The 23,278-nt window shown below is 51.5% G+C and overlaps 2 protein-coding genes across 3 annotated transcripts; both read right to left on the bottom strand.

Annotated features, from left to right (window-relative positions):
* Window positions 1–429: 429 nt before the first annotated feature.
* On the bottom strand, window positions 430–7,187 carry CLDN15 (claudin 15). The gene is made up of 5 exons (XM_036904525.2): window positions 5,136–7,187; window positions 2,279–2,443; window positions 1,157–1,238; window positions 949–1,065; window positions 430–869 (listed from the first exon to the last, which is right to left on the bottom strand). Exons 1-5 carry the CDS (start codon window positions 5,350–5,352, stop codon window positions 746–748), a joined length of 705 nt encoding a protein of 234 aa, XP_036760420.1. The 5' UTR covers window positions 5,353–7,187; the 3' UTR covers window positions 430–745.
* A 150-nt stretch (window positions 7,188–7,337) lies between these two features.
* On the bottom strand, window positions 7,338–21,841 carry FIS1 (fission, mitochondrial 1). Of its 2 annotated transcripts, XM_036904526.2 has the most exons (5): window positions 10,891–11,047; window positions 9,889–10,021; window positions 8,482–8,558; window positions 7,973–8,078; window positions 7,338–7,642 (listed from the first exon to the last, which is right to left on the bottom strand). In XM_036904526.2, exons 1-5 carry the CDS (start codon window positions 10,933–10,935, stop codon window positions 7,545–7,547), a joined length of 459 nt encoding a protein of 152 aa, XP_036760421.1. In that variant the 5' UTR covers window positions 10,936–11,047; the 3' UTR covers window positions 7,338–7,544. The 2 variants fall into 2 exon arrangements, with proteins under 2 accessions (XP_036760421.1, XP_036760422.2); XM_036904527.2 differs by lacking the exons at window positions 9,889–10,021; window positions 10,891–11,047 and adding an exon at window positions 21,370–21,841.
* Between the last annotated feature and the right edge of the window lie 1,437 nt (window positions 21,842–23,278).

The following is a 23,278-nucleotide window of genomic DNA, read 5'->3' as shown; positions in this document are numbered from 1 at the left end:
TCTCTTGGGTTTATTTTCTGCACCAGACCTAGTTGATGCAACATAATTTAAAAGGTTCTCAATTTCTGATATCCATATTCAGGCCCAGATAAGGAAACTGTGCTCTAGACCAAGTGTCTCCTTGCACAACTGTGAGAAAGGTGGAGAATAGTGACTTTTTAAATCTCCAGCTGCCTGGAAGGATCTCTGCTCTTTTCAGTTTCCTAGAGTTGGATCTCCCCACATCTGCTCCTTGACAACTCTTATCAATAATTATGAATGCCACTCTTGAAACCACTTGTGACCCCTCCTCCCTTTTGCTGGATGAGACAGTCCAATGGCAATGGAGAGGGGCAGGTGACAGCCTGGGGTCCAAGACCTGAGATGACCTTGGGAGCTGCCCCAGAACCCCTTGCTTGGCCAGTGGCAACATGACACCCTCAACCCCTGAACAGTTCACAGTACAAATTTATTTATGCATCCGTTTAGAATACAAACACACAGGCAAGTCCCTGCCCTGCCCGCTCAGCCGCTTAGAGCCAGAAGACAAAGAGGGATCGGCCTCAGGATCTCCCAGGGAAGTCCTCAGTAGGCAGGTTATTGGACAGACGAAGCAGGCGTGACCAAGGCGGGGCTCCGACCGGGGAGGCGTGGCCTGAGGTGCAGTCAGCTAGGCACGGCTTGCAGGGGTAGGTGCCAGCAGCCCGGAGCTGGGGGACCCCTCTCTACTGGGGGCAGTGGGAAGGGAATGGGGTCCACAGGCGTCTTATACGTAAGCGTTTTTCCCGTACTTTCCAAAGCTGCTGTCGCCTTCCTCATCTGAAGACGCGGGGTGAAGGCGGGCAGGAAAGCCGGCGGACGGCAGGGCTGCCTTGTAGGGAAGACCGGCACTATAGCGAGAGGGGCTGGGTCAGAGGGGTGCGCACTCGCCTCCCACCTCCACTTCCCTCGCCACTCGCCCGCCCGTACCTGGCGGTAGGGTTCCCGTCGCGAGCGCTACGGCAGTTGGAGCAGAGGCAGATGCCGCCCAGGATGGCGAGCAGGGAGGCGCTCCAGCCCAAGTAGAGGGAGGGGCCCAGCTCGTACCTGGGGACAAGGACGGCGCGCGGCGGCGCTAGCTGCGGGGACAGGGCCGGGTTCCACCCACTGCCCTCGAGGGTGGGGCTCCCACACTCACTTGGTTCCGGGATACAAGGGGTCGAAGAAGTCCCGGGTGATGTTGAAGGCGTACCAGGAGATGGCCACCATCCCGCAGACACCTGGAGAGAGAGGGTGGACGGAACTGGTGCCCTCCGCGGCTGGGGGAGGAAGTGAATTCCGGGGCAGGGGCGGCCCAGAGGGCAGGACGTGGGGCATAGAGTCCAACAGCAAATGCATTCCCTGCCTTTCTTTTTTCCCCTTCCCCAGCTAATGAGCCTTGTTTCCGGGGGTCAACTTCCTCATCCAGCACCCAAGACCCAGCTGCAGCCCAGCTTTCTTGTCCAGGCCCCCACATTCTGCTCCTCAGCCCGCCATTGCTCCCTTTATCCCCACCTGCCTTCTTCATACCTACTCCTGGCGCGTGGATCACAAGGTTTCCTCACTTGAAATCTGCCCCATCCAAATCCTGCCCATCCTTCAAAGTCCAGACAGCCTCCCCCGACCAGCCCTGGCACCCCTTTCCTTTGTCCTCCCCAATCCCATGGCACAGAGCCTGTGCCATGCCTTAGCCACTCAGTGCAGCGAGGGCCCGAAGCCAGCGAGGCCCCTGGACTACAGGACCAGCCTTAGCACCCTCTGGGTGGCTCCTCCAGGGAATCACCTGACTTTTCTGAGCCTGTTTCCCGATCTGGAGAACAGGACAACACCCACCCTACTTTCAGGCTTGTGAGATGATGTGTGCAGATGTGTAGTTATAAACTGAAAGGGGGTGGCCAGTTGTATGGTATTGTTCAGTGTGTGTGTGCATGCGTGTGCACTAATGTCTGGCTCTGGTCTTCCTAGCCAGGCTGTAAGCCCGGGAGGGCAGCCATTTACCACTGGAGTCCCTCCCACACCTCGCTCATGCCTGGCTCCTAGTGGGGGCTCAAGAAACATGGACTGATTTATAGTCAAGAGATTTGGGAAGTAGGGGTGAGCAGGAAGAAAGGGAAGAGCTGAACCCGAGAGGGCAGGTGCCCACCCAATGGGGAAGATGAGGCAAGTGCAAGCAGTGGGGAGCCAGAGATGACAGAGAACCCCAGGACTTGCCGGTGAGGGCCACTCCCAACACCCACCCCACACACAGTGCAGGTCCCATTCATCATCTTCCCCCAATTACCAGCCAATATGTGTAGGGCTCCCGCGGTGGCTGCCAGCTTGGCTTTCCTGGAGGGCACCATGCCCCCGATGTTTGTGCAGCGCAACCCCACCATGCCTAGGAAGAGGCCCAGGAAGCCCAGGAGGATGGCTGTGATCATGAGCGCCCGGCAGGCCTGGATGTACCCTGTGGAGGTGGGGTACAATCATGGGTCCCTGAGCAAAGCCCTTCCCTCCATCTCCCCTCCACCCAACCCATGAGAGCCAGCCCCTTAAAGCCCCTGCTCTGATCTTAGTCCATAAAGGTGCACAAGTCCTCTCCTTGCCGTTCGGATTATATCTAGCCTGAGATACCACACCCCCTCCTTTTCCCAGGAGCTTGCCTCAGTCCCAAGGGGTCTCAGCTCCCACCATGCCACCCCCCTGCATCTGGTGCACTTGGCCGGTACCTAGGTTAATGGGCTTCCCCTTGGCACTACTGATGCTTTGCCTGGATAATGCTTTGTTCAGGGGGCCATCCTGTGCATTCTAGGGTTTAGCAGCAACCTCGGCCTCTGCCTGCTAGATGTCAGTAGCAATACCCACCCCACCCCTCCCAAGCAGGACTATAAGAAATGTCCAGACATTGTCAAATGACCTCTGGGTGGGGCAAAACTGCCCATGGTTGAGATCCCCTCCTGTTAGGTCAGCACCACACTCTGTTGTGTGTCACAGAAACTGCACCTGGTTACCCCCAGCCCCTTCCCCAGGTTGGCTTCTCTCCAGGGCCACCCAGCGCCTAGCACAGTGCCCGACATCCTGAACTGAGCTACTTCCTGCAGTGACCTGTAGAGGGCCACAGTGGCCTGCAGGTTGTTGGGTTGAGGGCAGGTTCTGATCTGGAAGGTGGGATATCTGGGCCCAGGACCAATCCAAGTTAGTCCAGTTCATGTGCTTTTAGTGCCTCAGTTTCCCCTTTCTCAAAGCTGAAGGAAATGGTTGGTTCCCTTCCCCCTTCTCTGTCTTTGATAGTTGCCAAGCACTCCAAGGACCTTGCACCCCTTTCCCGGGTGGGGCAGGTGCCATCAGCACTGACGGGGAAAGGCTGGGTCCCTGCCAGGAGGATGCTGGGGGGTAGGGAGGAGGGACAAAGTTCTCTGGGAGCACTTTCTCACTCCCAGCCACTCCCTCCAAAGTTCCCGCCCTCTCCCCATATCCCATAATCTTTCTCCACCCACCATCCCCATCTGCGGCTGACCAACTCTGGGTCCCAAGAGCTCTGGTAGACAAAGGGCAGACTACTGAAGGGCCCTGTGAGCACGTGGGCCGAGTGGCTGGGTGGTGATTCAGTGCTAGTCAGGACTCCTCTCAGGCCCAGAGGCATCAGCCAGCATCCGACTCAGGAGCCTGGCCTCCAGCCTCTACCACCCCTGCGACTCTGGGCAGGTTAATGCACATCCTTGCAGTTGTCCCACTTCCATGAATGAGGTTACTAAGGCCCCAAAGGCAGGGCTACTGTGACTAGCACTGAAATGGTGTATGTGGACCACCCATCATGGCTGGTCCCCAGAGGAGCCCAGCACCAGGCAGCTGCGCCCTGCCCGCCCCCTTGGGCACACTCTTGCCCCTCTTTGATGTGCACCCATGTTCTCTCTCAGGCCAACCACAGCAGTTCCAAGTGGGGCCCCTCTCTGTGGACAAGCTCACAGCAAAGGCCCCTCCCTGCACCATGGTGTCTGAGGGGTAAGTGAGGTGGGGATGGCCAGGGCCGCTGAGCTGGCTGCCGCCAATTTCTCTTCTGCCCACCTAGCATCCTGGGCTTCTGTCCAGATCACACTCATCTTTTATAGTGGCTTTGGGGGATACTTGCCTTGTGCAGAGTTAAGTCCTAGAAACAAGGATAAAGGCATGAAGCCCCTGTCTCAGGACATTCTGGGAATACTGAGGGTACAAGAGACCCACCTGAACCACCTGGCTGTTCAGTGAGTCTTTGACATTCATGGGGGGTTTCGTGAAGCCCTGCTCCAAGTCCAGTGTTGGTCTCATTCTTTGCCCTACCACCTAGCACCTGCAGAGAGGGTCCTGGAGGAGCAAGTTGGCTCCGGCAGGACCCAGTGAGGGCTTGGGAGCAGCACCACAAGGCTCCCGGGTCATCCCCTTGTGGTCTCTGGCATGGGCCAACTGAAGGAGAGTGCCCTGGGGAATGATGGGGAGCTTACAGGGAGACGAGGAAGCAGGAAGGTGCTACATCCACTAGGGAGAACCTTTCTGGGCCAGAAGAGCTGTGGGCTCCAGTCTGCCAAGAACCTCAACAAATATAATGTCCAGAGAACCCTGCACATATACACATATATGCCCTAGCTGCTTACGGTGGAGAACTCACACCTGTGAAAAGATTCCCTTTAACAGGTCCTTTAGAACTTGCTGTAGCAGTGGGACCACTGCCCCATAGAAGTCTGGTGAGGCTTTTGAGACTTTTAAGTCTCTCACCCTAAGAATGGGCCCCCTCTTCATCCCACAAAGACCACGGCACCACCTCCTCTCCAAGATACAATGCTAACATCCACCATGTGTCTACATATGCTAATGTATCCTACATGTTAGGAGCCTGCATGTTTTATCTCATGAATGGCAGGTATAGAACCCAGTACTTGGACGCTCTAAGACAAAGTGCCATATTAGAGCAGGGAGACACACATGACGAAGTCTCACTGCAGTTCCAGATAGGGGGCTGCCTCCAGCTCTTCCACCGCAGGAGTCCAGGTCCCTGACCTTGAGCCAGGCCTCCATTATTCATATGATGCCCTAGGCTGGACCACAGGTAGCACCCACCCTCCTCAGGGGTTTCTCCAACCTCCCACCTCCCTGTGCTCATGCAGCTCCCCCCAGCCCAGTTGTACCAGAGAGGGCCAGCATGGATGGGAACTCCCAGCAGTTGTAGACTCCGAGGGAGTCAGTAGCACAGCTATACCAGAGGTTCTCGAAGATGGTGTTGGTGGTGATGACGCTCCCATGCACGGTGGACACTCGCCAGTAGCCGTGTGGCAGGGTTACCCCCAGCATCAGCAGCCCCAGGGCTGCCGTGAAGAAGCCGAAGGTTTCCACAGCCATGGACATGGTGGGATGCAGGGCCCAAGGGGCAGCTGGGGAGGGGCTGAGCCCCTGAGGAGCTTGGAGGGCTGTAGACAAGGAAGCGTGCTGAGGCAGGCCGGGGAGAGAGGAGGTAGGGAGGGGTGGGAGGCAAGGTGCCTGGGGCTGGGGTCTGTCTTCTGCCTCTTCTCTGGGTTTCTCGGCTTCCCTGCAGGTCAGTCAGAGGAATGAGCCAGAAGTGCTCCGCAGCTGTTGACAGGAGATGCAGGGAATAAACGAAACCGGCCAAAAGTCCACCTCCTCCCCCAGCCACTGGGCTCCCGCCCCGCGAGGGTTGGGGGAGAGGCCTTACAGGGAGTGACTAACGGATACTGCCAAGGAGGGGCCCCCATGAGAGGCAGTGGGAGCCAAGGGGAAGTGTCTCTGACTCAGCTTTCATCGGGGCCCAGAGAATGGAAGAGGGACAAGGAGAGACAAGGTAACTGCGAGACAAGAGACACACAGTGACCACAGACAGGCCGACTGCAGCCTTCAATGGGGACAGACCGAGGGAGCAGAGCCACCACCTCTGGATGTTGATGATAATTCAAGAAACTCAGAGATCAAGGGGTTGGGGCATTAAGTCTCCACGGAAGGTTAGGGTTGACTAACGGAACGGGGTATCTGGGAGAAACCCATGGCTCTGGAGTTCAACCTGGATTCAAGCTAGGCCCCACCGTTTACCAAAGTGACATGCACATGCAGTTTGAGGCCCTTGAACTTGTTTCTGCGTCTGTGAACTGTAACAACTATTCACCTTCATAGGTTGTATCAAGAGTTGAACTGTAACAACTACTCACCTTCATAGGTTGTCGTGACCACAGGTCAACAGCTCCCCGCACGTGTGAACTGCTCTATACTGGGTGACTGTCCTGTGTCTGGGAGCTGCAGGCCCGCGTGAGGCCACCAGCAGGTTGCTGTCTTTCAAACTTCAACTTCCTGAACTTGTGTCTCCCCCCTTGTTGGGTTGATCTTTGACTTTCGGCAACAAGCTTGATCTTGCTGCCAAGGGGCCCCGTGTGGAGTAAATCACAGGCCCAGAACGTGTGGCTAATCTAGGCAGCTCAGTTATCAGAACTGTCACCAGACCATTAATTACGAGGTTAGAAATCTCTGGGTCCCCACCCCAAGCTGAGGCTGAGCACCTGTCCTGGTGTGGACTGGACTCACTTCTTTCCCCAAGGCCGCAGCTGGGACTGCTCTAGTTCTTTTCTGGGGAACGTGGCTGGGGCTGTTTCTAAGGGGCCTATCCTACACACAGGTCATCCCTGAGCTGAAGTGTAACCCCCATTCTCCCCTCCCTGTGTCAGGCTCCTCCTGGATCCCCCCGAGCTGGGTTGGCTTGCCTGTGGAACGAGAGGTATGTGGTGAAGCAAGACAGGCCCATGCTGAGCCTGGCACGGGGTGGGTGTGGGGCAAAACAGGCTGGGTGGGGACTGGTCCCAACCTTCCTTCTGAGGCTACAACCTGGACGTCCTGCGTTCCTGACTTCTCCCAAGAACCCACTGACTCCACACCATACCTAGCAGCCCCCACCTCCCCTAAGGGGCACAGGGGAGGAGGAAGGAGAGGAAAGGGGAAAGACAAAGGGAGGGAAGGGTGGAGGTTTTGGAGGAAACTAGGTGGGAGGCCCCCTGGTGTGGAAAACTCCACGTGCTAAGAGGCAGCTGAGTGGGTCAGAGGAGATGGGAGACATAAATCCTGGCCTGTCCCCTCAGCTCTGCCCTTCCTGCCTCGGGTCACTGCTTTCTCCCAGGATTCCAGGGCTGTGCGAGGCCATGTCCCTGGCTGCCTACCATGCCAAGGACATGGCTTTGGGGGAGGGGGAGGAAGGAAGGGTGAGAGGTCTGGGTGGCTCCACAGACAAAGGAGAACCCACACCATCAGCCTGGGGGTAGGAGCAGGACGGCACACAGCAGGAAAGGACCACGTGACCCCCACCTCTGGGCACTTCCTCAACATGGACACGGAGGTTCCCAAGCCAAAGCCCAATTTTATTTACACTCATCCCAAAGCACATGAATTGGGGCCAAGGACAGGTCTTAGGGGAGAGGAAGCTGAAGGCCACAGAGGACTGTGAGGGGGTGCAGAAGAAAGGGGCAGCGAAGAGGGATGGGCCCCTCTTTGGGTATTGTCCAGGGGCTCCCGCATATCCCTCGGCAAGAGGCAGAGACACAGTCTCAGGATTTGCTCTTGGATACGGCCAGCCCGATGAGTCCAGCCAGTCCTGCCACACCGAGGGCCATGCCTCCAACAATGGCCATGCCCACTAGTCCATCTGGGGAAAGGAAAAGGGGGACTGTCAGGAACGGGGCCCCTGCAGAGACCCTGGCCTCCAGCTTCTGGCCGATGCTCCACAGATGTGCCTCTCCCCTGGAGTCACAGGATGAGGGATTTCAAGGCCTGGGGAAAGAAGGCTTCTGGGGATTGGAGGAAGAAAAGCCTGTGGAGTAGGGGGGTCATTAAAGAGAGCCCAGAGGGCCCAGTAATGGAGAAAGGAAGAGGCCTTCTCAGACAGCTGAGAGGGACCTGGGCATGATGGGGGCCAGGGAAACAGGAGGGTGGGGAGTGGAAGCAGACAGCGGGAGAAGGGCAAGGAGGCAGTCACCTTTCTTCATGGCCTTATCAATGAGCCGTTCCAGTTCCTTGGCCTGGTTGTTCTGGGGCTCTGTCTGCAGCAGCCCTCGCACATACTTCAGGGCCTTTTCATATTCCTGCCCTCAGGGAAAACACACCCCCTGCCTCAGTACTCTGTTACTCCGCCAGCCCATCAGAGGGGCTCCTCCCTGCCCCCCTCCCTCCAGCCCCACCCAATGGAGTAGAGTCCACAAACAACCCCAACTGTGTGGGGGTGATAAGCCCAGGGAAATAACAACCCAAGCCTTGGGGCAGCACCCCAATCCTGATGTCACCTTGTTCCCTACTCCCTCGGCACCCAGATCCTGTCTCCTTCCCTGAGTGTCCTGACCTACTGCCATGCACCTCTGCACCTGACCCCACCCACTGCCTACTACCCTCTTGCTGACCGTCAGGGCTCTACCCTGGAGGACAGAAACTAGGGTGCTGGGGACCCCCCACGCAGGGTGGACAGGGAAGGGGGCTCTCTCTCTGCCTTACCTTGAGCCGGTAGTTGCCCACAGCCAGGTAGAAGACATAATCCCGCTGTTCCTCTTTGCTCCCTTTGGGCAGCAGCTCTGGGGAGGGTGGAGGGAAGAGGGTGAAAGCTGCTTCTCTCCTTTCCTAGTACCTGTGTCCCAGAGACCCTTTCCACTCTCTGAATTCCTACACAATTTTGGGAGAAAGTCACTATCCTGAACCTCCGTTTCAGCTCTAGTCATTCTCAACTTCCCAGTCAGAGCTATGGGGAAGCGTCAATTCAGGCTGCCAAATACCCTGGTGACCAACACCCTGGTAACAATACTACAGTGTAGTCTGGTTCATCTAAATGAACTGAAAGGAAATCAAGGCCTCGGAGAAGCCTCTGTACTCAGTTTTGGCATCTGCTGCGTGTATTAAGTAGTTGCTTGCTGTCCAGAACAGTGTTAAAAGTTAAGTCTATACCGCCTCCCACTTTCAAAAAATCAGCTCAAAACTTACCTTCAATTAGCCTTCCCTGAATTACCCCACCTGCCTCTTTCTTAATTCGGTGACTTCCCAGAGGCTTATGTGTTCAGTCATACTCAATGTACTACAATTTGTCACTAAGTAGTTTTGCAGGTGTTTATAAATCTTTCCAAGTGTCTGTACTGTCTCCTCAACTAGACTGGTAACATTTAGAGACCACTTTTACAGCTGTACTCTGCTGTAGAGGAAACCTAAAAAATCCTCACTGGCAAAACAGCCAAAGGTAGGGTAAGATTTGCATTAAGAAAGAGTCTTATTTTTATAGATTTACAATAGGCATCCTTTGCTAGTACACTGATTGCTTACACATGAAAGAGAAAGGGGATACAGGGTACAGAGAAATCTAAAGGTCAAGTATTATGGCCCCTGACAAATGGTGACCCATCCAAAACCAACTGGAAACAGGATTCCAATCAAAAGGCACCATCAGCTCATAGGTTTTGGGGACTGTCTTCCTCACACTTTCCATGCTACCCCCACAAAAAGTTTTCAACAGCTGCTGAATAAGTAACATGGTGGGGGCAAAGAGCGCAGGACTGGGACACATAGGACAGGAGCTTCTAGTTCCAATTCAGCCATTAATTAATTTAGCTGTGTGACCTCAGACAAGTCACTTTGCTTATGGTTAGATTACCATATCACCACAGTCCTATGGAGGACTGACATGCTATGACTCCTCTGGCTAAACAATGAGGTGGTAATTAGCTAAAAGTACACTGAGAGGAGAAGTCAGGCTAAGCACACCCTTTGTTGCAGTGAGTTTACTGTAAAGTAACTGTGAGGTCCTTTGTTGAGAAATCCCAGCACTCGAGATGGAGGGAGTGAACGGGGCCAATGGGCAGTAGAGGCCAGATCCCGATGGCAGTTGGGAAGCGGGAGGCAGGTAGCCTAGCACCTCACCCTCCAGCAGTGCGATGCCTTTACGGATGTCATCGTTGTACTTGCTTCGCACCAGGCACCAGGCATACTCAAACTGCGTGCTCTTGGACACCGAGCCTGCTGCCTTTTCAGACTGAAATTTCTTTTCAAACTTCTGCCACAGGAGAGGAGAGGAGTCATTTAGCAAAAAGGGGGAGAACCATTCTCTATCAGGACGTGAGTGTCCATTTCCCATTTACACCCCCTCTTCCCTAGGCTCTGCCTTTATTTTCTTCGCAGGTCTTAGTACCTGACTCCCCAGGTTCTGCTATGTCTAACCCTGGGACCCAGGCATTCTGTTTCTTAGCTGTAGGCAGTCTACTTGGTAGTCACCCACGCCCCCTTCCTCCCCCTAGCGGTACCGAGCGAAATGCCACCTGGTGGCGGCTCCAGGCACCGCTCCCGAAGCAGCTGACCCGGAGTGGCTGAACAGTAAACACGCTGTCTGAACTGCTCAACAACAGCCCACGTGGTGTCTCGTCGGAGACTCTTCCCCCATCCCGCCCCACCCTGCTGGGTCTGGACCTTTTCTTATTTGCAAAAGAGAAATAAAATGGTGCCCACCTCCTAGAGCTACAACGATTGAGATTCTGCCTGCATGCACTTAGCACCCATGAAGGATTCAGTGAGCAATATATGAAACTTTATGGTGGTTGCCACAGTCCCCCGCCACTGAAGGTGCTCAAAAACAGGTTTCCGCACCCTGACCTCCTAACTCTTGCATGCACCCAGGACTCGTCAAGTCTTTCCACGCCAGACTCCAGGCCTCGAGTCTTAATACCGCAGGAAACTACAACTCCATCAGCCTCCGGGGCAAAGTGGACCCTCTGGGCTGGAGCCGGACCCTGCAGGGGCTGCCGGGAGCCGTAGTTTGGCTTCCCTAGGCAAAGCGGATGCTGAGAAGGGGGTTTGGCCACTACCCTACTCTCCTCCGGGTGCGCCCGTCCAAATCTTCCCTAGCCCTCCCTTGGGGCCAGGCCTCACCAGCAGGTCGTCCACAGACACCAGCTCGTTCAACACGGCCTCCATGGCCGTCGCCCCCCCAGCAAAGTCCTCACACCTCAGACGCTACTGTGCCACAGTCTCCATCGCCCACTGGCAGGGTCAGAGCCACTTCCGACGTTCGGCGGAAGCGGGCCCTCCTCTACGCGCTACGCCGATCCAACCGCCTACCGTAGCTGACGCTGAGCCCGCCCCCTGCCGGCCGGTCAGCGCCCCGCCCCTTCCACCCTGCGAATTACTCGGGTGGAGATACTAATGCTCACGTTCCTACCGGCTCTCCCTCACCCCTACTCGCGGACCTCGCACAGTGTGACATCTTCTCCCACGTTCGTCCTCCTGGGGGCCTTTGTGTGTGCCTTCCTCCACGGAAGCTCCCTAAATAAAGTTTGCTACTGTGTCCGGGTGGTTAGCTGGGGAGCTGAAATAGCACAAAGTAGAAGGTGGAGAGCCGGGCATGGATCGCATAATTTAGGACCAATCTAACCCTATCTGCCCTCCCGGCAGCAACAACCCCTGCCCCGTTCTAGGACCCTGGAGGCTACGTGACTTTTCAGTGCATGCAACAAAATCATAAATAGTACCAGAGTTTTCTGGGCTTCTGACTTAAAACGCAGGAGGATTGTCAAACTTAACCATACACCCAGAGACTGGTGCCCATATGAATTTGGACTTCGGAAATGTTTAAATGGGAATTTAAAGAAAGGCTGTCATGTGTGGTCATGGGCACTAAGGAGCTTGGCGGTGAGCAGCAATCAAAACATGGGAAGGGGAAAGGCTAACTGCTCTGGCATCTGTGTTCTGTGCAGTGATGGGACTGGGTAGGTAGTGACTTCTTAATTATTTTTACCTTGACTCGTAGTGCTCCAGTGCACATTAGAATGTGAGTTGCATGAGGGCAGAGCCTATATTTTGTTTATCTTTGCCATCTCCAACACGTAGCACAAGGTGAATGTTGAATAAATACTTGCTGAATGTGGGGAAGTTGGGGTTCCTATGGCCAGGATCCTCACTGAACTTAAACCACCTGATGTTGTAACTGGCCTGTTGCTACGCTACCGCTTCCACACCTTTAGGCAATAAGTTATTATTGTGCTATACAGAGGGCTCGGCCCAGTGCTCTGGGCAGAGGCAGAGACGCTAGTGCTCGACCTACCGCCGGGAGAACAAACCAGGTAATAAACCCTTTCACCCCAAGAACGTTTTGCTGTCGATTCCTTTGGTCACACTGAATCCATAGTGAACTTGCCTGGGGCTGAAACCCATTGGCAAGACAACTGGCAAAAGTCGGCAGGGTTCATTGTTGACCAAGGAAAAAGACAAGCTGCCCTTCTGGGGAGCTGCCCTCAGTGGGCTGCCCCTGTGAATGGGGAGACAGTGGATTGTACCCCAATGGGTATGTGGTCTGAGGTGGCTTGTCTCCTAGAGGACTGGGCCCCACCCCAGGACTGGAGGCAAGTGGAGGTGACACCTGAGGCAGTAGGGGTGGCTCTTGATATAGTAAGCAGATCCTTTGAGAAGCAGAGTGCCTGTGAGGCAGCGGGGACTGTGGGTTGGCTGCTTCTCACAGTCTTAAAAAGGTCCACAGAGGAGACCCAAGAAATGGCGGCACAAGAACACGAGCTGCAGACTTCTGTGGATGCCCTGAGGAGGGAAATGGCACTGATGCGAGAGAAAGGTGCCATCAGCCCCAGAAATGGAGGAGCTGGAGAAGGAAGAAGGGGTGGTGCCGGAGGCACCGGCACCTCCTGTATTGAAAGCATGCCCAGTGGTTGTAAAGAAAATAAAGACCCAGCAGCTGAAAGTTCCCCAAGGAGAGGAGCAGCCCCCTCCCCAGGTCGTGGAGCACTCTATGGTCCGCCCCTATACTAAGGCTGAGCTGGTGGATTTGGGCTCCTGGTTTAGGCAGAAGCCCTCAGAGTCAATACCAGCTTGGCTCCTGCGTCTGTGGGACTTAGGGGTGGATGGAATTGTTCTGTCGGGATCAGAGATGGGAAAGCTGTCTTCCCTGACAGTGCAGCCTGCCTTGAGGCAATGATTACAAAATGCACATCAGACCCCAAGGAGTCACTCCCTTCTCGACTGGATTATGGCTGCACTTCATGCTGTGTGGCCCAATCCGGGTGATCTATCATCCTCTCCTGTTAGATGCCAGACATATGCTGAACTCCAACAGGTGCTACAAGAGATAGGCATAAGAAATGCCATCTATAGTCCAGAGAATTATAACCCAGATGAAGAAATTTTCACTACTGGGATGAGAAATATTGTACTTCAAATGGCTCCTACATCCCTCTTTGGGTCTCTAGTGGCCATTCTTTCCCCTCACTTAGGGCAGCCCATAAGCGAGGTGACACATACAGTAGCAGACTTAGGAGGGGCAGAAGCAACAAGAATCCGGAAAGAAATAAGACCTGTTACTCACAAGAAGAATTTGCAGGGCCCCATGAAGGTTACGAGGACCCAGATGTGGGTTGATTTCATATGGACAGGAGCAGAGGGAAGAAACTAGATGGGAAGTCCAATAGGATCTTACTAGAGTTATGGCAATAGCTGAAACCAGAGCAGCAGTTCCAGCCATTAAGACCAAAGAGGCAGAGGTCAGAGACAGAGCCACGAGTCCGGCCTGTGTGTTTGTAATACTTCCTGCTGGGGAGCGAGCCAACCTCCTGAGTCCACACAGGAAGGTGATTGGGGAACACGGTTTGACTGAGGGTAAGGTCAAGGTATCTGCCCTGAGGGACCAGGGGGGGACCAGAGGCCACATGTTGAAATAGCTATCCATTGGTCCCCACTGAACATACAACATGTCCTGGCTCTGGTGGACACTGGGGCTGAATTTTCACTGATTCATGGTAAACTTGAGTGGTTCCCTGGGACCCACACTATCATAGATGGATACGGGGGGAAGGCTATCAGAGTGAAAAAAGCCCAAATCCCTTTGTGAATAGGTCATCTACCCCCAAAGGAGTATACTATGTATATATCTCCTATCCCTGAGTATATTTTTGGGATTGATATCCTGCAGAGTCTATGGCTGCAGACCACTGCAGGTGAGTTCAGACTGAGAGTACGTGTGGTGAAGGCAGTTCTGAGGGGACATGCTAGGCACCCACCCATAGCTTTGCCTGTGCCTTGGCAGGTAACTAATACCAAACAATACAAACTGCCTGGAGGGCATAAAGAGATTAGAGAAACTCTCCAGGGGCTGGAAAAGGTGGGTATTATAAAGCCCACACATAGTCCTTTCAATTTTCCTGTGTGGCCAGTAAAAAAGCCAGATGGCTCCTGGCATATGCTGTGGATTACAGAGAACTGAATAAAGTCATACCCCCTATGCATGCTGCTGTCCCCTCTATTGCAGGCTTGATGGATACCCTCAGCCATGAACTAGGAATATACCATTATGTGGTAGATCTTGCTAATTCCTTCTTTTCCATTGATATTGAGCAGGAAAGTCAGGAACAGTTTGCCTTCACATGGGAATGATGGCAATGGACTTTCACCGTCCTTCCACAGGGATACCTCCACAGCCCCACTATCTGTCATGGACTTGTAGCCCAGGACTTGGCTACATGGGAGAAACCACCAACGGTGCAGCTGTACCATTATATTGATGATGTCATGCTCACGTCTGATTCTCTTTCAGATGTAGAAGGTGTAGCACCTAGACTGCTGCCAACATTTACAGGAGACAGGATGGGCTGTGAACAGCACCAAGGTTCAGGGACCTGGTTTGTCTGTCAAATTCTTGGGGGTCGTCTGGTCGGGTAAGACCAAAGTTATACCAGAAGCCGTTATAGACAAAGTCCAGGCCTTTCCTACCTCAACAACTGTGGCATTGCTACAGGAGTTTCTGGGTGTTCTAGGCAACTGGAGAGTGTTTATCCCGCACTTGGCACAAATTCTGAAGCCCTTATACCAGTTGGTATGAAAGGGCATCAGGTGGGACTGGGATGAGGCATGTGCATCTGCCTTTACTACAGCAAAATGGGCAGTCAAGGCCATGTAGGCCTTGAGTGTGATAGACCCATCAAGGCCCTGTGAGTTGGACGTTCATGTCACTGAAGATGGTTATGGCTGGGGTCTCTGGCAGCGGCTTGAATGAACTCGCCAACCTTTTGGATTCTGGTCACAACTCTGGAAAGGGGCAGAGGCACGATACACTTTGATAGAAAAACAACTGGCTGCCATGTATCACGCCTTGTTGGCTACAGAACCCATCACTGGAATGGCCCCCATGAAGGTAAAACCACTTATCCCATCTTGGGGTGGGTATGAGACTGGACCCAAAAGCCAAGGAGTGGTGTGGCACAAACACCCACACTAGCCAAGTGGGGTGCTTACCTACAGCAGCGTGGTGCCCTCTCTAGTAGCCCCTTGAGTGAAGAACTCCAACGCTTGTTGGGGCCAGTGACATATACTAGTGAAAAGCAGGAAGAACTTGCTTTTAAACCACTAGTAGCAGAAAGTCCCTATTGGGAGGGAAGAGCCCCTATATCCAAAGATACATGATACACAGATGGCTCCAGGTGTGGGCAGCCCCCAAAATGGAGGGCCATAGCTTTCCATCCTAAGACTGAAACTCAGCCGGGAGTCCTCCCCTATAGCTGTCTGCACTGACAGCTGTGCTGTCTATCGGGGCTTAACTCTGTGGCTACCAACCTGGTACCATGCCAACTGGCTTGTTGGTCACCAACCCCTTTGGGGGCAAGAATTGTGGCAAGACGTATGGGCCTGTGGTCAGACTAAAATAATTACAGTATACCATGTGACAGGTCATTTGCCACTGGCATCCCCAGGAAATGATGAAGCAGATAAACTGGCCCAGATATGTTAGTTTGAAGGAAAGCCTGCCTTTGATGTAGCCCAATGGCTACATCACCATTTGTTGCATGTGGGGCAAAAGACAATGTGGGCTGTAGCCCGTCGGTGGGGCTTGCCTTTAAACTTCGAGGAAGTCAATAGAGCCCGGCAGGAGTGTGTTGTGTGCTCCAAAAGGGACTTACACTGAGTTCCACAGCAACATGGGACAATAGCTAAGGGGTCTATACCCCTTGTCAGGTGGCAGATAGACTATATCAGGCCTCTACCTGTGTCAGAAGGATATTGGTATGTGATGACTTGTGTGGACACAGCTACTGGACTTCTGGTTGCTTTTCCTACCCGTTGTGCAGACCAGCAGATGACCAAAAGAGGCCTAGAGCATCTTTTTGCTGCCTATGGCTGACCACAGGTGATTGAGAGTGATCAGGGCACCCATTTTACTGGACATACACTGCAGGAATGGGTGCGACAGCTGGGAATCAAATGAAAGTTTCATGTGCCATACAATCCTACCACAGCAGGCATGATAGAGAGGCACAATGGCTTGTTAAAATCCAGACTAAAGTCAGATACCAATAGTCTGCGAGGATGGTCAGTCTGCTTATGGACCGTGCTACAGTGTTTGAATGAGAGACCCTGAAAGGGAGCCCTGTAGACATGTTAACACATATGGCTGCCTCCCCCATACAACTGCAAGTACAAAGCAAGGAAGAATCACTGAAGCCGAGGTTTGGCCACCAGAATAACATGTTGCTGCCAGCACCAACTGCACTGAACCCCCGAGACTCCACTGAGTTGATGTGGCCTTGGACCTTTCGACACATGGACCAATGATGGCTGGCTCTCCTGGCACCTTGGGGACAAGGCCTTGAAGCTGGCCTCCTGTGTATTCCTGGAATAACAGCAGAGTGGCCGCCAAAGGTCACTGTAGTATATCCTGAACGGCCAGAAGGTAGGAGCGTCTTACCGGGGAGTTTGCATTATGGCCAGTGCATGCACCTCCAGTAGCACTATATATAGACCCTTCAGTAACCCCCACGGGGAAAGGAGTAAAAGTATGGTATGCTAGACCTGGAAAGGACCCCCTTCCTGCTACAGTCCTATCACAGGACCATTCTCTTGCATGCATCCTACCTGATGGACAAGATTTGTCTATGTTGTTGGCATTAAAACATGTGTCTTATCGCCCCTAAAGTCTTTGTGGATTGGGAACTTCCTCTGGTTTGAGGATATTATAATTTTTGTTATTAGGAACCTCCTCTGTCTTGAAGATTATTATAATTTTTGTTACCTGTATCAAAATCTTGCTGTATCTTAATTTTTATTATCCCTAAGTTGTTGTTATCCTCTGTTGCTATTGTGGAATCTGGTTACAGTGCTCCAGCTTTCTTGCACAGGGACCACTGCAGAAGATTGGAAGCGTGTAGATTGTAAGGCGACAATCCTGGAGGGGTAGAGTGTGGGGAAGTTGGGGTTCCTATGGCCAGGATCCTCACTGAACTTAAACCACCTGATGATGTAACTGGCCTGTTGCTTCCACACCTTTAGGCAATAAAGTATTATTGTGCTATATAGAGAGCTTGGCCCAGTGCTCTAGGCGGAGGCAGAGACGCTAGTGCTCGACCTACCGCTGGGAGAACAAGCCAGGTAATAAATCCTTTCATCCCAAAGAACGTTTTGCTGTCAATTTCTTTGGTCACACTGAATCCATAGGGAACTTGCCCGGGGCTGGAACACATTGGCAAGACACTGAAATAATACAAAATGAAGCAAACAATAATAAACAGAGCAGTGCAAATGCAGGGGGGTTATCATCCAAACACCTATCATGTTTGCAAAGCTCCCCACTCCCCTTTTTAAATTCTCATCATAGCCTTGTGAGTTGGGTAGGCAAGAGTTACTCTTCTTTATTTGTCTGACAGCTGAAATGACTTTGAAATGAGCTCAAATATCAAAACTTTGAAGAGAAGCCTCAGTTTGGGGAACTGGCTCCCTCGACCACTTGCAAAATAACCAAGGAGAAAAGTTAATGTTCATTCAGAGATGCATCAGGCACCAATTTTGGCTGAGCCATGGGGTAAACAGAGAGGATAAAAAGATGTACATGAAATGAAGCAGGTGAGTGAAAACAGCTGAAGACAGAGGGCAAGCACTGGTAAGGCAGGGAATATAGCAAGGCCAAAGGGCATTATTTCTGTTAGAATGTTATTTTTGATAGAGGTGGTCGGGCTGCTGTACCTTTTTCAACTTTGTATCTGCTGCAGTTCTTGGACAGGCCTGGTGCATGGCAAAAACTCCATCAGTTTTTTGAATCTATATATGTGGGAGGAAAAAGAATGCCTTACTTGACTGGCTCAATTCTGTGCCAATGAAGAGATCCTGTCCCAATTTGTGTCTTTCAGGTCTAGTTAGCATAGCCAAACACCTTGAATCATTGGGATAAGTCATGCCTGCTAATTTTCCATCCAAACCATGTTTCTCCATCCTTCTTCAATCAGCATCTAAATGCAAACCATTGTTACCTCTGCCTGTATGGCTTTGGCAGCAGCCTCACCAGTCCCCTGCTTCTACTCTTGCCCCATTACCATCAATTTACCACCCAGTAGTCAGAGGGATCTTATAAAAATAATTCTCAATTTACCTGAAACCCTTTAATGGCATCTCATTGCTCTTAGAACAAAGGTCAAAATCTTGTAACACAGCCTGCAAGGTCCTCTATAGTCTGGTCCATGCTTAAAAGCTCCACCTCATCTCTCCACTCCCTATCACTATATCTCCCTGTCTGTACCCCATCCCCAGGGCCTTCTTTCAGTTCTGAAACCCCCAGTGTCCACAAGCCCTCTGCACATTCAGTCCCCTCTATCTGGAACATCTATTCCTCCCCCTTTGCTTAATTTGACTCATTCATTCATTCATGATTTGATTCATTCAACAAATTATTATTGAGCACCTAGTATATACCAGGCACTGTCTGAGTGTTAGATGAATTAGCATTGGATGAAACAAAGTTCCTGTTTCCATGGAGCTTGGATTGTAGTGGGGAAAACAAACGAAACAACTGAACAAGTAAAACCGAGTAATGTTAGCAGTTGAAAGTGCTATGAAAACAAGTAAAGCAGGGTAAGGGATTGTGAAAGAAGAGGACACTGTTGTGTGAGTACCCAAAGAAGCCCACGGTGAGGAGGTGACAGGTCAGTGTATTGGACTGTATTGAGCAGAGCACTGAAGTGAGTGAGCGCGAGCCATGCAGGTAAATGGGGAAGTGCAAAAGCCTTGAGGAGGGAATGGACCAGTGTTGTTCCTGGGCCAGCCAGGAAGCCAATGTGCCTGAAGTGGATTGAGCAGAGGAGAGTAACAGAAAATGAAGGCAGAGAGGCAGCCAGGGGCATATATCATGTAGGGCCTTACAGAGTATGGTAAGGAATTTAGATTTAATTTTAGGTGTGATGGGAAAGCACCAGAGGGTTCTTCACAAGAGTGAAACAATCCCTTGTAACAGGATCCCTCTGGCTGCTGTGTGGAGAAAAGACTGTAGGGAGTGAAAGTGACAGGAGGAGGCCAGTAGGGAGGCAGCTGTGGTGGTCCAAGCAAGAGACAGTGATGACTCGGTCTTCAGTGGTCATGATGAAGGCATTCGGGATATACGGTCAGATGGCAGAGCAGGCACACTTTGCCAATGGATACGTCCGAGAAGACAGATAGATTTTTTGCCTTGACTGAGTTGGGACTCCCTACTCATCCTCAGTTCTCAGCTCTAAGGCTCATTCTTAGGGAAGGCCTTCTCTGGCATCCAGTTTAGGTGGAGCAGGAGCATGTTACCTGTCCTACATTTGCAGAATATAAAACTGTAACCCACACATTCCTTTCTTTGCTAGTACTGTGTTTTGAAGGCACACAAATTTTGTGTAGGGTAATGAATCTGCTGGGAGCCAGACCCTCTATTCTGCTCTCATCTATTTTTTCCCAAATAAAGGAATGGTCACACATAACATATGGTCAAAAAGGTTTACATAATCCACCCAAGGTCACATAGCTAGAGGTGGAGCAGCTGGGATTTGAGCCCCAGTCCTGCCCTGTACTAGGCTACTGCTGCTTCCTCAACTAAGTGAAGAGAGAGAGGGCTGTGTGGCTCAGAGGAGAGGAGGAATCAGTTCAAGGACAAATGGGAGAGGATAGGACAAGTTCATTAAGTACACTCTAGTTATTTATCTTTAAAAAATTTAGGCCTAACTTTCTAATGTTTGTGTTGGTTTGCAACAGAGGACTTCCTTTAAGTGGCAGGTGAACTAGGAAGGAGCAGTTCAGGTTAACTAGAAACCAAAACAAGCAAAGCAATCCTGAGAAACCACTTTTAGGTAGCACAGCAGTAAAATTCAAAATGAAATACCCAAAACTACCACCAATGCTGCTGAGATTGTAATACTGGTTTCAGCCTCTGGGATAGAGGCCAGTATTTTTAATTCACACTGTTTGTCAGTTTGTAATTACACCCTGGTGTGATGGTCTGTGTAATGCCACCATCCCATACCAGGCTGGAAGCTTCATGAGTGCAGGGTCTGTGTCTATTTTGCTCATAATATGCCCCTAGAGCACAGCTCAGTGCCTATAACCAGTGGACACTCAACTTGTAGCTGTTGAATAAATGGATATTGCCATTGCTTTTATTACTTTTTTGGAAAGCAATGAAGCAATCAGTAGTGACAGCTGCAAGATGTAATATTATTTGACTAGTAGTCTACTCCTGTGGAAATATTCAACAAAAGAAAAAAAAGGAAAAAAAAGGAAAAGGAAGGCATGAAGATATTCAGTCCTGCATTAGCTGTGAGGGTAAACAAACAAAAGTGCCAGGGAATGGTTTTATTAAATGATGATACATCGATATAATGAAATAATAAACAGTTTCAATGTCATAGTCATGTGGACCCTATGCATGTGGATGGTAATATTCAAAACAAAAAAGCATGTGCTTTTTCATATTTGGTCATGTGACTGCACAGAAAGGAAACTGGTATTTTTTGTGGGTGGAACTAAATCCTACAATTGGCACTTGTCTGCAGATTCTGGGTTCTGGGCCCCTCCCTTGACTACACCAGAAGTTGGAGCCTGTTCTGGACATTCTGCCCTTCTTGTCAGTGGTCAGCCCAGGAAAACTGCTCAGCAAACCCACTAAAGGGTACTCCACGATTTATATTCTTCCAATTTTCAGTGACCCGTCTCCTCTACTTCCCATTTTCATCGACTAGCCAGTCACGTAGCAAATCCTGTCAACCGCACATGGATTCATTCATCCATCCAACAAACATTTGTTATGGGCCTACTGTACACCAGGCACTTTTCTAAGTGTTGGGTAAGAGAAATGAACTAAACAGACATAGTCCTTCGCTCATGGAAGTTACATCTTAGTGGAAGACACAAGATTGCTAACTAATAAACAAATGTCAGGTCACCACTGCCTCTATTCTGTCATCACACACCATACATCAGAGTTTTTCCTCTTCCAAGCCAGACTGGCTGCCAGTTGTATTTTAAAGTGCAAGGCAGAGCTCATATGTCCTGAATAAAATACCCTCTGGGCTATTCAGGACACTGTTTACATTTCTTATGCATAAGAAGCCCTTCAGGATCGCCCCTGCTTACCTTTCCAACTTAATCTCCAGGAACCCATACGCCCTGCACACGGAGACGTTTTCATGACAGCCACCTTTCTTCCACCCGGAATGTTCTCCATTCACTAAACACCTGAGTGCCCACCTGGCAGGCAACTGCCAGGCCCAGGGCAGTTGTCCCTCTGGACAGATTTCCTTCATCCAGACCCGCGCCTCCAACTCTTTGGAGGGACAGCATTTATCACCCAGTCCGACAATCCTTCATGTGGACAGGGACTGTGCCTCTTTCATCTCAGACTGGGCAGACATCCAAGAATCGTTTGTGGGGTGAATACAAAGAGTAACTACAGGCGTTCTAAAAGGGACGCCGAGAAGCTCGGAGACGTCTGCACTTCCGGGTGGCGCACCTCTGGCACCCGAGTAACGGAGAAGCAGGTCCCTCCTCGGGGTCTGTTTTAGTAGGACCGCTCAATAGTCCGCAGGACCCAGGAAGACGCGGGGTGCAAGCTCGGCGGTGGCGACGTCTGCGTCTGCGCAGCAACCGCCCAGTGGGGAGGCGGGACCAAGGGACTAGGGGGCGGGGCGAGGGTAATCCTCTGGCCAATTAACGGGTACGACTTTGCGTAGGAGGCGGGGCGAGGCGCGACTGGGCTGTGGAGGGGGCGGCGCCGAGGTCCTGCGGCGAGGTCCTGCGCCGAGGACCTCACGGCCGAGGTCCGTGAGTCTTGAATCTCGCCTCTAACCTCTTGCAGTGCTTCAGTGGTCGAAGTACTGACTGGCAACCCTTGTCCCAGAGATGCTTTCTGTGAATTAAAATGTGTTGCCTCTTCCCTGCTTTAGAGTGTTTTCAGTCCAAAGTGTGCAATAAGTAACTTTTCTATAAAAGTTAGCTATCATCACTGTTAAAATGTATTGCCAAAGGGCAGTTCAGGAAAAGGTAACCCACCTGGCCTGAGGCGCTCAGAAAGTCTTTAGGGTAAAAAATAAGAGAGCTGACATTTGATCCAGGGTCCTGAAGGTGGAGAAAGTGAGAAAAAGCGTTCTAGGAACAAGGAGCACCTTGTTAAAGAAAGAGCCAGGTGTGGAGGGCAATGTGTTGGTTAAAGGGCAGGAGAGGGGGCTGCAGAATAAGTCACAGTGTGCTTATATGCCATGCAATGATGTTCACACTTCATTCTTTTAGCACAGACAATGGCTTTCAAGGACAGGATCTGCCATTTTATTAGGATGGCAAAACTTGCAACTGTAGGGAGACACTGTCCTGAGGGGCAGAGAGACCAGTTTGAAAGATATGGTGATAGGTCAGGTGATAGATCAGGCTAGAATCAAGGGAGACAGGCTAAGGCACTGGCAGTGAGATTAACAAAAAAGTACTGGAAGGACGAGATTTTTAAAATAAAATGGATAGAACTTGGTGGCCAACTGGATGTGGAGGACGAAGGAGTGGGAGGAATCCTGGGTGTTTACCTTGGCATAAGAATGAACCAGTAAGAAATGTTAGAAAAAAGTTCCTTGACATTATCTGGCAAAGATTTTTTTGGGGTGTGTGTGTGCAATACACTGAGCTATAAGAAATAGATATTAGGTTATTCAGATGACCAACTATATATATCTCAGTATATTTGGCGTTTGTCCACAGTTCCTGAAAACACTTAAGAGTCTGAAAAGTGAAATGGGTGTTTTGTCCTGTCAAGGAGACCCCTGGACTCCACCCAAGGGCAGGGACTGGAGGTTGAATGAGCCAATGGCCAATGATATAGTCAATCATGATTATGCAGTGAAGCCCTCACAAAAGCCCCTGAGAAGTGCATCTCGGTCTCGTTCTCTTTCTCTCTCTCTCTCTCTCTCTTTCTCTCTCTCTCTCTCTCTCTCTCTCTCTCTCTCTCTCTGTCTCTGTCTTCCTTTCTCTCTCTCTCAGATCCTCTTGTGTTGGAGAGCTT

This window comes from Manis pentadactyla, chromosome 10 (assembly GCF_030020395.1).
Source record: "Manis pentadactyla isolate mManPen7 chromosome 10, mManPen7.hap1, whole genome shotgun sequence".
Taxonomy (NCBI): Eukaryota; Metazoa; Chordata; class Mammalia; order Pholidota; family Manidae; genus Manis; species Manis pentadactyla.
This window is presented reverse-complemented; position numbering and strand designations above follow the sequence as displayed.